Source organism: Cupressus sempervirens, chromosome 5, assembly GCF_028749045.1.
Source record: "Cupressus sempervirens isolate cs-2001-9-10 chromosome 5, ASM2874904v1, whole genome shotgun sequence".
NCBI lineage: Eukaryota > Viridiplantae > Streptophyta > Pinopsida > Cupressales > Cupressaceae > Cupressus > Cupressus sempervirens.
In genome coordinates, this window is record NC_143122.1 from 64,595,632 (window position 1) to 64,607,462 (window position 11,831).

At 35.1% G+C, this 11,831-nt stretch overlaps 1 protein-coding gene across 1 annotated transcript; it reads right to left on the reverse strand.

Moving 5' to 3' along the window:
* Positions 1-2,698: 2,698 nt before the first annotated feature.
* On the reverse strand, positions 2,699-7,015 carry LOC149554562 (putative serine/threonine-protein kinase At1g01540). The gene is made up of 8 exons (XM_089828607.1): positions 6,770-7,015; positions 5,363-6,389; positions 4,604-4,708; positions 4,218-4,340; positions 3,918-4,088; positions 3,668-3,797; positions 3,376-3,585; positions 2,699-3,246 (listed from the first exon to the last, which is right to left on the reverse strand). The coding sequence occupies exons 2-8, from the start codon at positions 6,121-6,123 to the stop codon at positions 3,073-3,075; spliced, it is 1,674 nt and encodes a 557-aa protein (XP_089684733.1). The 5' UTR covers positions 6,124-6,389; positions 6,770-7,015; the 3' UTR covers positions 2,699-3,072.
* Between the last annotated feature and the right edge of the window lie 4,816 nt (positions 7,016-11,831).

Sequence of the window (11,831 nt, forward strand, 5' to 3'; positions counted from 1 at the left end):
ACTATTGCTTCTTTATTTGAAATGATATTATCTTAATAATAGATCATAAAATGTGATTTGAAATATTGGTTCAAAAAATTCTCCCTTAAAGATTAATAAAAAAACAACAAACCAAAACCATTCCACCTCATTCTTGTGGACCATGGACATTTCATATCCTTAATCTGTCATTTGTTTACATCATTTCGTGCCTTTCGGTACAATCAGTAGCTTTTTTGGGAAGGCATTGCTCTCAAACTTATGGAAAGCGATAGGTGAGGAGATCAATGTAAAGGGAAAATTATACAATTGTACATTTCCAATTATAAAAGGTTAATTGGATATAAATTTGTTCGTGCTAATCAAATGTGTATGGCAAGTCCATTGAATATCTTAGGTTAATTGGATATAAATTTGTTCGTGCTAATCAAATGTGTATGGCAAGTCCAATGAATATCTTTATGATACCTGTTGGGATGTATCATAGTTTATACATTTGAAAAAGGCTAAATCACATGCTAATGGTTAAAACCACGCACATTCCCTTAAAATGATTATATATCCATCCTTATCATCCAGTGATCACTACATACTCCAGCATTGTAAACCAGTTTGAGCAAGGGAGGAGAATACACATTTCTACGAGTCAAAAGCCTAGAACAACAATGTATACTTGCAGCATATAAATACTACAACTCAAACCACAAAAAGGACTTCCCATGTAATCTGGCCGAGTATGATGGACTAATAATTTAATTATGTTACTTGTTAAAACATGTTTTTTCCTTTAAACATCATATATATAGATTTTCAATTAGGCACAACTCAACGATTATTAGATACTAATGTTGTTGCAACCATGATTCAAACTGTCACTGGGTCATTAAGCTTTCTAGTTTGAATATGATAATGCCATGGGAAGGAGTCCCCTCCTGGTTGTAGCCCCTCTGGCTTCAAACAGCGTCACCAATTTTTTTCCCTAGATAATCTCAAGCATAACGGCAGTCTACATAACCCCAAGCATAACGGCAGATCTATTTAGTTGAGTCACCGTGTCAGATTATTCTCGTTATTCTTGACAAGCCAGATTTTAGACAATCATGTTTTCATTATATTAAATACTACTTTTCATCAGCATGCCCCCTGATATTGCATGAAATGCTGGGCCACATTCGAACAGACAAGTGTCAAAACTTTTTCACTTGTTTTCTTATATACCAAAAGATAAACTGAATACAAGACACGGGGACCTCAGTAAAAGATGTTCAAAAGTGCTTCCCCGCGAAACTCTTATTACTGAGCTGATTGAACTCTCTAAAAGAAAGAAAAAGATGTAGCACAAACCATCCGCTAAAAAAATGTAATAGCTCTCAAATTTAATAACCCAGGCGAGACAAATTTAGGCGAATACTGGACAGAGTCTGGAAGACACAGCTTTCTAACCCCACTCCAGCTGCCTCTTGTTGTATTGGTCCCACGGATATCAGAGCACAAAGGGGCAATAATTTGAGGTAATATTATACTTACACAAAGTTTCCAACATAAAGAATCCTTATAGGATTAAAACATAATTTCGTGCAATCTGTAATGAACTTTGGTGCTACTGCTAGTCTGTCAGATCACCATGTGGAAAACGTCTAGTAGTACCACTCTGCTTAAAATCATGATTTGAATGCGAATATCCCATATGTTTATTTAAATGTCAGACGATCATGTGGACATCAGATGTCAAACTTGCTTGGGTGAAAGCATTACAAAATATCTACTTGCACTTTCCATATTCAACATGTTTCAGAACATCCAGTTTTAACATTTCATTAAACCTGGAATCAAGCAACAAATCAAATAAGTTGCAACATGACTTTATTAATAAACAAGATTATTGAAAAAACTAATCCACAGTTGGTACCAATGGTTCATTTTCAATCGCCATGTAAAGCAGTGTGCTTAAAATTAGTCACAAAATTGTGACCAGTAACTTAAATACAATCACAAAAGATGAGACTTTTCTAGGGAAACAACGGTCTCGTGTAAAGTTGCTTCATGCATGAGACTTCTTCCTGAAAATGTTAAAATATTCTTGCTTCTAAAACTGGTTCCACTGACTTATATAGCGTGAGCGAGATGCCAGTATGAACACTCAATGTAGATGACAATCAGCAATTCCATATTTGTAGTATCTAGAAGAGGTTGAATTCAACTAAATTCACAATACACATGCATAAACAGAATCAGATTTGCTTAAACATACCAGTTGCTAAAATAATCTTATTGTATTTCTAGTATGTGGGAAAGTACAACAGGACCATTTCAACATATGCAGAATCAGATTTGTTTAAACATACCAGTCGCCAAAATAATCTTATTGTATTTCTAGTATGTGGGAAAGTAAAACAGGACCATTTCAACATCAATGCAAATGGAATTTAGTTATTTCTTAATGTTCAACATACAAGTGCTATTGATGGCAGAGGAAGTAATTTTAGAATTCAGGTAGTTGTAGCCTGTTGCATTTAATTATGTCCCAGGCAGTATGACAACTCATGGACAATTTAAACCTAGTAGGAACTTGGTTCAGTGACTTTTCCATAAAATATTTTCTGACAATTGCTGCAATTAACAGATATACAAAAGAAGCATACAGACCAAAAATTTCAAAGCAGATTGAACAGAACCTGGAAAGGGAAGCTGGTTGTCTATGGATGAGGAACATAATGGATTTAAAAATCTCACAAGTCACAAAAGCTATAAATTTCACCTTTAAGCCTTTAAATAAATACACTGGTCCTCTTTATGTTACAAGCTCGCTTGTAAACAAGAAATTAACAAAAATACAATTACAAACTAAATGGCTCTTTCCATTATCACTTGCACATTCCTACGTGTGCATAATAAATAAACATAAAAGAGCTGAAAAATGCAAACAATCTGAAGACTGAGCTCCTCCTTTAATATCCAATATGCCAGAAATGTGCTGTTGGTGATTTCTCTTCTTTTCCATAATATCTATAAATCCCCCAACATGCCTTGTGAAAAATGCTCTGCAAAACTGCAGCATCAGCGTGAACTATTAGCACAGAGTTTCTGATTTGTCTATCCTTCATATCTCCTCCACCTTGTTCTATGATCAGCATTACTAGTTGTTCCTGTTTCTTGATCACTGTTGTCATCCATCTCCATAACATGTTTATCACCTGGCTTGAGATTTCTGTCTTGTTGGATATCCTCACGGCGAACTCGAGCAGCTTCTCGTCCCACTCGACGATCCTGTGACAGAATCCAAGTTTGAATTGGAAGGTATAAAACAAAACTGCTTTATAAATCAAATATCACAATATTTTCATGTTACCTACATGCATTTCTTCCACATCAGCTCTAAGAGAAAGAAAAACTTACATCACGAAAAGGGTATTCATCTGCTTCAAGCATGTGTATTACATGACCCATCTTTGGTCTCTTTTGAGAATCTGGATCAACACAACGAAGAGCAACCAACAAGCCTCGTTTCAAAGACCGTGAGGATGGCTTCACTTCCATTTTTGGATCTATTACTTCATCAGAGCGTCGAGTTCCCACCATAGTCTTCATCCAATCCACCAAATTGACCTGATAATTTTCCAAAAGAGAGAAAAAATCAGATTTTTTTTAATAAATTTCAAAATGACAACAAAAAATGCTTTGTACTGACCTCATCTGGAGGTCTCCCATAATCAACTGGATTTCTGCCAGTAATTATCTCCATGATAAGCACTCCAAAGCTGTAAACATCACTCCTCTCATTAAGCATACCAGTGCTGGCATACTCAGGCGCTACATATCTGCAAGAAAGATGACAAGAAAGTAGAATTTAACATCAACAAAAAAAAAATTGCTTGCTAATTAACATAAGATTTATAAAATTTGCACAAGGGGGAGGCTGATGGAGAAACACAACAAACCCAAAAGTTCCCATCACTCGGGTAGTCACATAGCTTCTCTCAGAACCCAAGAGTTTAGCCAATCCAAAGTCTGACACCTTGGAATTCCATTGCCTATCCAGGAGTATGTTACTTGATTTCACATCACGATGAACAACCTTTGGTTCTAGGCCTTCATGCAGATATGCTAACCTAAAATTTGTCAATTCAAGTAAGATGTAATGCATTGAAGTTATCAAAAGAAAGAGTAACATGAATGAATTTCTAACAATTTTCCATGAAGAAAGGATAGAAGTTATTTCCAAGATTAAGATTAAGTACCCTTTTGCTGTTCCAAGAATGATCTTCATCCTGATATCCCATGTCAAAGGACTGTAAGGCCCAACATCTCCATGAAGCCATTGTTCTAAATTACCATTGTCTACAAACTCATAGACAAGCATCCTGAAAGTGACCCTCAAAGATTATAAACTTAAATTTGCAATCTCACTAAAGACTCTTATTACTTAATTAGGAATAATAACCATTATACTAAAATTCTTCTTATTCATCAAAAGCCAAAACTGCTTTTTCTTTCCTGAAACCAAAGTATATGCATCTTTTTCTTAGCCGTAGGACGGATCCGAGCCCTATTTGAACGAAGCCTAGTCTAGTCAATATGGACATCTTCTCTTTCCAAAGAAAAATAAAGAGAACCAGATCCATACCTGTATGCTCCTTCTGCACAGTAACCAAGCAGGCGCACCAAATTTTTGTGCCTGACTCGTCCAATTGCTTCAACCTCAACCTTAAACTCCTTTTCAGCTTGACCCCTATGTAGAACATTATCAGAATATCATCTATAATATTTCAACTAATCTTAGCTTGGGCGTCCAGGCCCAGAATTGAATAAAACTAATATTCAAAGTTTGCTTCTGGATTTGATCGTGTATGCTTTTTTTTGTGTGTGTGTGTTTTGGCCAAATGTACTTAGCATTGAATTGACATTGACTGTGCATAAAGGATCTGAATCCCTTGCCATTGAACAGAAGGCAACTCTGATAACTCTAGTGCAACTGCACTTGTGCTATCAGAGTTAACCTTTGTCAATGGGCAGTGCATTAGTTGGGTTCCATATGGCCATGTTAAGTTAAATATGGGGACTATGTGGCAGAGTTGCTAATGTATTGAAAATCACGGTTTCCCCATGGTGAATTTCGCTAGTTATGGATAACAAATTTGGGAAACTATCCTAGGCTGTCAGACTACCTATTTCTGTTGATAGAATTATCTTTGCATCAATTGCTCCATCACAAATTCAGCTTGTCATGAACACCAAGTTTGGGGAAAACTATACTGGGCTATCATGCAGCCTATGTTTTGGTGATAATATTAGCATTATAAAAACAAAACACTGAACTTTTGAAACAACAAAATCACAATCAGAAAATAGATTTAGATACAGTCAAAAGATACTAAAAAATTACCTGTTGTTGAGCAAGTTCTTCACTGCAACACATGTACCATCCACTAACACGCCACGATAGACAATCCCATACCCGCCCTCACCAATAACATTGTCATCTGACAAGCAATCGGTCGCAATCTCAAGTTCTCTTAGAGTGTACCAATGGCCCCAACCCAGATGAGAAACTTCCGGTACAGAAGGAGATAATGTTTCAGAGGAGCGAGTTTCACCACTTCCATGTGAAGAAGGCTTCTCAGGGGGATTAATAATCCTGTGATCTTTGCCCACTTCAACACAAATCTCACGTCTTTCCTCTGCGGGAATTGCACCTGCCCTTGGATGTTGGCGATGTTGAGCCCTGCCCATAATTTCATCCCCTGGTGTTGAATGCTTTCTATTAGCAGCCCTAGCATTGTTCACTCTCTCAGTGTCATAAATAGGATTTGCACGCTGTCCATACCCCATATGCACTACCATAGCCTTCTCCATGTCATCCTTTGCATTTGTAGTTCCATTATGATGGCGATGACTGCTCTGCATCGCATCAACCCTAACCTCCTGAATTTCCTTTGACACTTTTGGTATCATTGCCCTGGATGGGTACCTCTCTGGCATTCTCCTAGATTTCCTCCGTGAAGTTAACCATATCGATAAACAACATAGTATCAGAACTATGAATGCTCCTACCCCAATCCCTATAACAACCCACAATCTTAAACCCAAAATTATAGTCTTCTTAGACAATTCATTATTCAGAAACCCCGTGTTCGAAGTACCCATGATTCGGATTCGATTATATCGCAAAAATGAACACACTCTGCTCCTAGATTGAGCTTGAATTCTGCAACATGTTAATGCATTTGAAGTAGAAGCGATGGCGGATTGAATCCAACCGGCATCAAATTCAAGATTCGGCCTCGCTTTCCCTGATTTTTCTGGATTTAACTGAGTGCATGCTAAAACTCAGAGATCTTCACAACCGGAACCCAAACAATTGAGCTTATACTTGCAAAAATGCAAACAAGCTGCCATGGCTTCACAATTTCCTGCAAAAAAACACCATTGATTTCCATGATACTCAAAAATGGTTCTGGAGATTCGGAATTTGATCAAATACAACTAGCTTTGAGGACCAAAGATTCATTTTATGACACCCAGACATGATTACCAAGACCTAATGAATATTTGGACAGTATAAATGATTACATATGGCCTACACAAGCAATAGACGAAGCCATTGGACAATCCAAAACACAAATTCTCTTTTAGGTCTTCTAAAGTTTCTTGCTACTGAGAATTATGGATTTATTTAATGATTCCCAAATGATGGTTCTTGAAGATTTTACTAGTACAAAAGATAAAAATGAAATCATGATAACCCACACCAAAATTTTCAAAGGCGGTTTGCTCGTGTACACATCCATACCTGTTCCAATGCACTGATAGTCATACGCACTGATCTTCATAATAATTAAGAAATTGTGATTAGCCCAACTCAAATCTATGGAGGAAAGCGTTGCCGAAGCGATATTTGTGAGTTTCGTAAGCCAGAATGAGCATTAAAAGACATAGTTTTCATGGAAATGATGATGTCACGGAGGACCAGCAATAGCGGTGGTATAAGAGAATGTAAAAAGGTTAAATTAAAAAAGTTTAAAATTTCTTTTGGTGTGCAATATCCATTGAAGGTGGATTCCATTATCTTTCACTCTGCTCCGTGGGGTTCAAGAAAGAATATTTGTGAGTTTTATTTATTTAAGTTTTTTTAAAACATTTTGACAGCAGAGAATAATTCCATTGTTGTCTGATGACGTGGAGCGAAGTTGAAACTCGAGCTGAAGGGCTTTGTTGTTTGGCCGCAGTTGTCAACAAATTGTTATCATTCATACTCTTGATTGTAAAATGTGTTAAATATAGTATTTTTGAAAATTATATTAGTGTTAGTCACAGCTTTGTACAATAATAATAAAAAAATCATTACAAGAGGAAAATGAATGTAAAATTAAGTTAAATGTTTTTTTTTAATCTTATAAGTTGTTTCACAGTCATAATCAATGAATTGTTTATATATTAACTTTGTCTGGATTCGGATATATAGTCTTTTTAGTGGTTGTCAAGTCTTTCAATTCTCTCATTTTCTTGTGCTTGCAATTCTTTAATGTTTCATGTAACCTTTTTGTTAGTGTTTAGCGATAGTGTAATCTTTTTTATCTATTAAAAATATCATATGCTATCTTTTAGCTTATATTTTAGTACCGCAATCATGGAATTATAGGACAGGAGTTAGGAGTTAGTCACTCTTACTTAGTAGCTTAATATCACTCTTACTTAGTAGCTTAATATAATATATGCATATTTTATTTTTATTTTTTAAGTCAATAATAATTATAAAAGAAGAGATATTGAAAATGATACACACATCTTTTAAGTATTGGTGAATAGCGAGAAGAGGCAAAAGTGTAATCTATAGTATTTTAGACTTATCTTTATTGTGAGTAAAATTGTTACATCTTGTGATATTGCTATTAGGATTTAACTGTGTGATTTTTGAGTCAAACTCATTGAGTCAAAAATCACACAGTTAAATCCTGATAGCAATATCACAATTTGACTTGCTATGGAAATTATCTCCTACTTATCAATTGTTACATCTTATTTTTAGGCAATCAAATCATAATGATTTTATAGCATTTAATTTGAATAATTGATATGTGCAAATTAAATTCATATATATATATTGAGAATAGAGTATAATTTCTATATTTCAATTGTTACAATTGATAAACTTCACAAGTATTTTTAAAGATCAAATGACAAAACCAAATAACCTTCCACAAGGAGAGCACCAAGAAAGAATTTGTTTATTCTTCAAAAGAAAGTATTATAGAATGAAATTGTTAAAGAAAGTATTATAGAATGAAATTGTTAATATTTCTTATAAAAAATGAAGATAAACAACAAACAAAAAAAATTAACAATAAGACACAATGAATTATCGTGGGAATCCCTCCAAATTGAGGGAGAAAAACCCAATCACAAATATATCACTTATATATAATTTGAAAGAGCAAAAGATTGCTTTCTAATTTGCCCAAGCCCTAGGCTAATATGAAGTGATGATCGTAGCATCTATTGATATGCATGCCATAATAAAATTCCTTAGTATTAATCTCTCATAAAATAAAAGCTATCAATAACACCATACAAATTCCTCCTTGAAAAATGTATAAAATTATCTTGACCCTTCTGTTGGACACATCTGATGCTGATGAAAGTAAAGGGGAGATTGTTGGACATGAGTAAAGCTAATGAAGATCAAGGTTAGATCAGAGTTGCAAAGTATATGTGAAAGAGGCATATCAGTTGTTATATTGTCAATGATGTCAAGTTATTTGGCATGTTACTAATTCATGTAAGTTGCAATCATCTGAAGGATGTGATGTTGGATTAAAAAAGTTGAAGACAAAGTATGAGAATGAGAATGAAGAAGTGATGTTAAGTATGTGAACCTAATTGGGTAATTGATGAAACAATCTATGATAATATAGTGTTGGTTTGATTGTTTTACATGATTTCATGAAGTGTTAGATCATGTATAAGTAAGTTAGTTTGGTCACTAAGAGAAAGAATGAAGTTGGAGAATGAAAAGATAAGGTATACTTGGGGGTAGTGGCTAGTAAATGAAGAGGATGAAAGGTGATATAAGTCAGAATAATATTGACAGAGAAAGACAAGTGTCAGCCGAGCATATCTAGTGTTAACTAAGTGTAGTATTAACCAAGTATGAAGAAGGTTGGTGAAAGAAGAACAATGTTCGTTAAATGGAAAATAATTTATGAGTAAATAATTAAGGGACAATATAAAGTGGATATTGAGACTATTCTAGAAGATTCCAAGATAAGGATGAATTTTGTTAGAGAGATGTATGACTAGAGAAATTCAAGGAAGATCTAATGGTAAAAATAAGAAGAGTTTTGAGATTCAAGAAAGGTACAAGTTCTAAGGAGAAGATACAATTGGCAAGATCCAAAATCTGTCACAGATACATTGAAATTGAGATTTTGTAAAGGAGATTATTTCATGGGAACCCTAATTCATGAGGTGAAGTGGAAAAAATGTGTCTATAAAAGGAAGAGACCAAGATAGAAATGTTGTTGGTCTAGTGAAGAGCTAATTGGATGTGAAGGAGTTGAAGGAGATCCTACCACACAGATCAAGAGTGTAAATTGAAGTAAAGTGAATAATTGAATGTGATGGCCAGCAGAGATATTAAGTAGAATGAAGATCTAAACAAGCAAAGTGAGTTGCATTTTTATCAGATCATTTCATTGTTACTCTCTAGCCATTGTAACAAAAAGTCTCCTAACTAAGTGGACTTAACAACCTTTTTATTTGTAAAACCTTATTGTAAGGTGTCATTTCATTGAATGTTTGCAAGTCCTTTAAACACACGACTTATTGAGGGGTGATAAGGTCTAGATGATCTTTGGTGAAAATCCCCTAACTAGGTCACTCCTAGTTGTATGTTTGTAATCTTTAACATGGTTGGCTCTTAACTGAGTTCACTTCATAAGAGTGAAAATATTTTGGGTAACTAGTCCATGGTGTCTTTTACCCTAGCTGGGTTTCCACATTAAAAAACATGATGTCAACATGTGTATGGATGTTTTGCATGTTATTTTCTTTTACATATTGAAATTGTTATTATTTCTATGAGTTAGTTAATGTTACTAATAGTCGGTACTGTAAGTGAAATCTATTTGATGCATTGAAAGACTAAGTTTTTGTTGGGAAAGCAACAATGCAGAAACGCTTTCAAATGCCAAATGATAGGGAAATAAGCATAAACAAAATTACAAAGATGTGTAGGTTAATAAACTATAAAAAATGTATCAGACACAAGACATAGAGAAAACACAAATTTAACGTGGGAAACCCTTCCAGGAAAAAACCCACTACCCAAAACCTCGAGCAAACTTTTGTATTATAGTAAATAAATTTACATACAACACTCTAGATTTTCATAGGCTCTGACTACCTTTACAATCAACCTAATTTCATCAACATACATTCAAATGAATTCTTGTAGCCATTAAAACACCCTACAAATTTGTTACAGAATACCACAAACGGTCATAGGCAAAACAATCTGCCAACCGTCTATCACACACAGATGCCTTTGGTGAACATAGATGCTTTAGTCACTCCTTTAGTGATGCAGATGCTCTACACGATGGACTCTACTTACCGTACTCATCTCGCACATCATACTATTCATCACACAATATCATTCACTGCGTCTAGCACCACCATACTGTCCAGCACCACCATACAATACAGTGTTCACATCCACCATACACCACTTTCTATCTCTATTAAAAATAAATATTATCATCGTATGGTGACTTACCTCCACTGTACGGTATGGTGAACTCACCCTACGGTGGCTACACTGTATGGACACTTTGTTATTCCAACAATCTCCCACTTGACAAAGTGCAAAAATACTCAATACGGCTAACAAGAGTTAGGTGTATTAAGCCCCATGGAGTTTGTGCACCATTTAAACTTAGTTGTGTTCACCAGCTTTGTCAATGCATCTACAACATTCTCTTGAGTATCAACCTTTTCAAGATTTACCTTTCCATCTTCGACCATGTCACATACAAAGTGGTATTGTACATCAATATGTTTTGTTCTAGCATGAAAAGTAGGATTTTGCCAAACATATTACACTTTGACTATCACAAAGAATTGTAATTCTTCTTGTATCATAGCCAATATTTGAACATAAATGCTTAAGCCAAATTGCCTCCTAACATGCACAAGTAGATGCCATGTACTTTGCCTCAGTTGTTGACAATGTAGTTACACTATGTCATTTGCTCATCCAATTGATAGCACCACCATTCACCATGAATACATATCCACTGGTAAATCTTCTCCTATCAATGTCCCTGGCCCAGTCCGTGTCAACATAACCTTGAATGCTAATCGACCTGTTAGATCCCACTAAATTACTTTAATAACATAACGCGTAATGTGATGTACCCTTCAAATATCACAAAACTCTTTTCACAACATCCCAATGTGACTTGCCCAGATTTGCCATAAACCTACTCAATACTCCCACTACTTGTGCAATGTCTGGTCTCGCATTGACCATTGCATACATAAGGCTTCCAACAAAACTTGCATAAGGTACCTGCTTCATCTCTTCAATCTCATCAAAATATTTTGAACTACCATTGATCGACAACTTGGTTCCATGTAACACTAAAACAACCTGTTGCTTGCAGTCGGTCATATTAAACTGCTCTAGAACATTGGTAATATATTTTCTTTTCTTTGGTTGAGCCAAAGTTTTCTGCCTCTCGGTCCCTTATGATTTCCATCCCCAAAATAAAATTTTCCAACCCTAAATTTTTCATTTCCAACTTTAGGGATAATTGAGATTTTAATTTTGAAATCATTTCCTTACTATTGCC

Bases quoted from the DNA above. Each gene is read 5' to 3' on its own strand.
- LOC149554562 (XM_089828607.1), bottom strand. From the start codon at position 6,123: ATGGGTACTTCGAACACGGGGTTTCTGAATAATGAATTGTCTAAGAAG. The intron at 4,341-4,603 runs GTATGGATCTGG...GGTCACTTTCAG, and splicing joins TGTGCAGAAGGAGCATACAG to GATGCTTGTCTATGAGTTTG. The intron at 3,247-3,375 runs GTAAGTTTTTCT...ATTCTGTCACAG, and splicing joins ATGAATACCCTTTTCGTGAT to GATCGTCGAGTGGGACGAGA.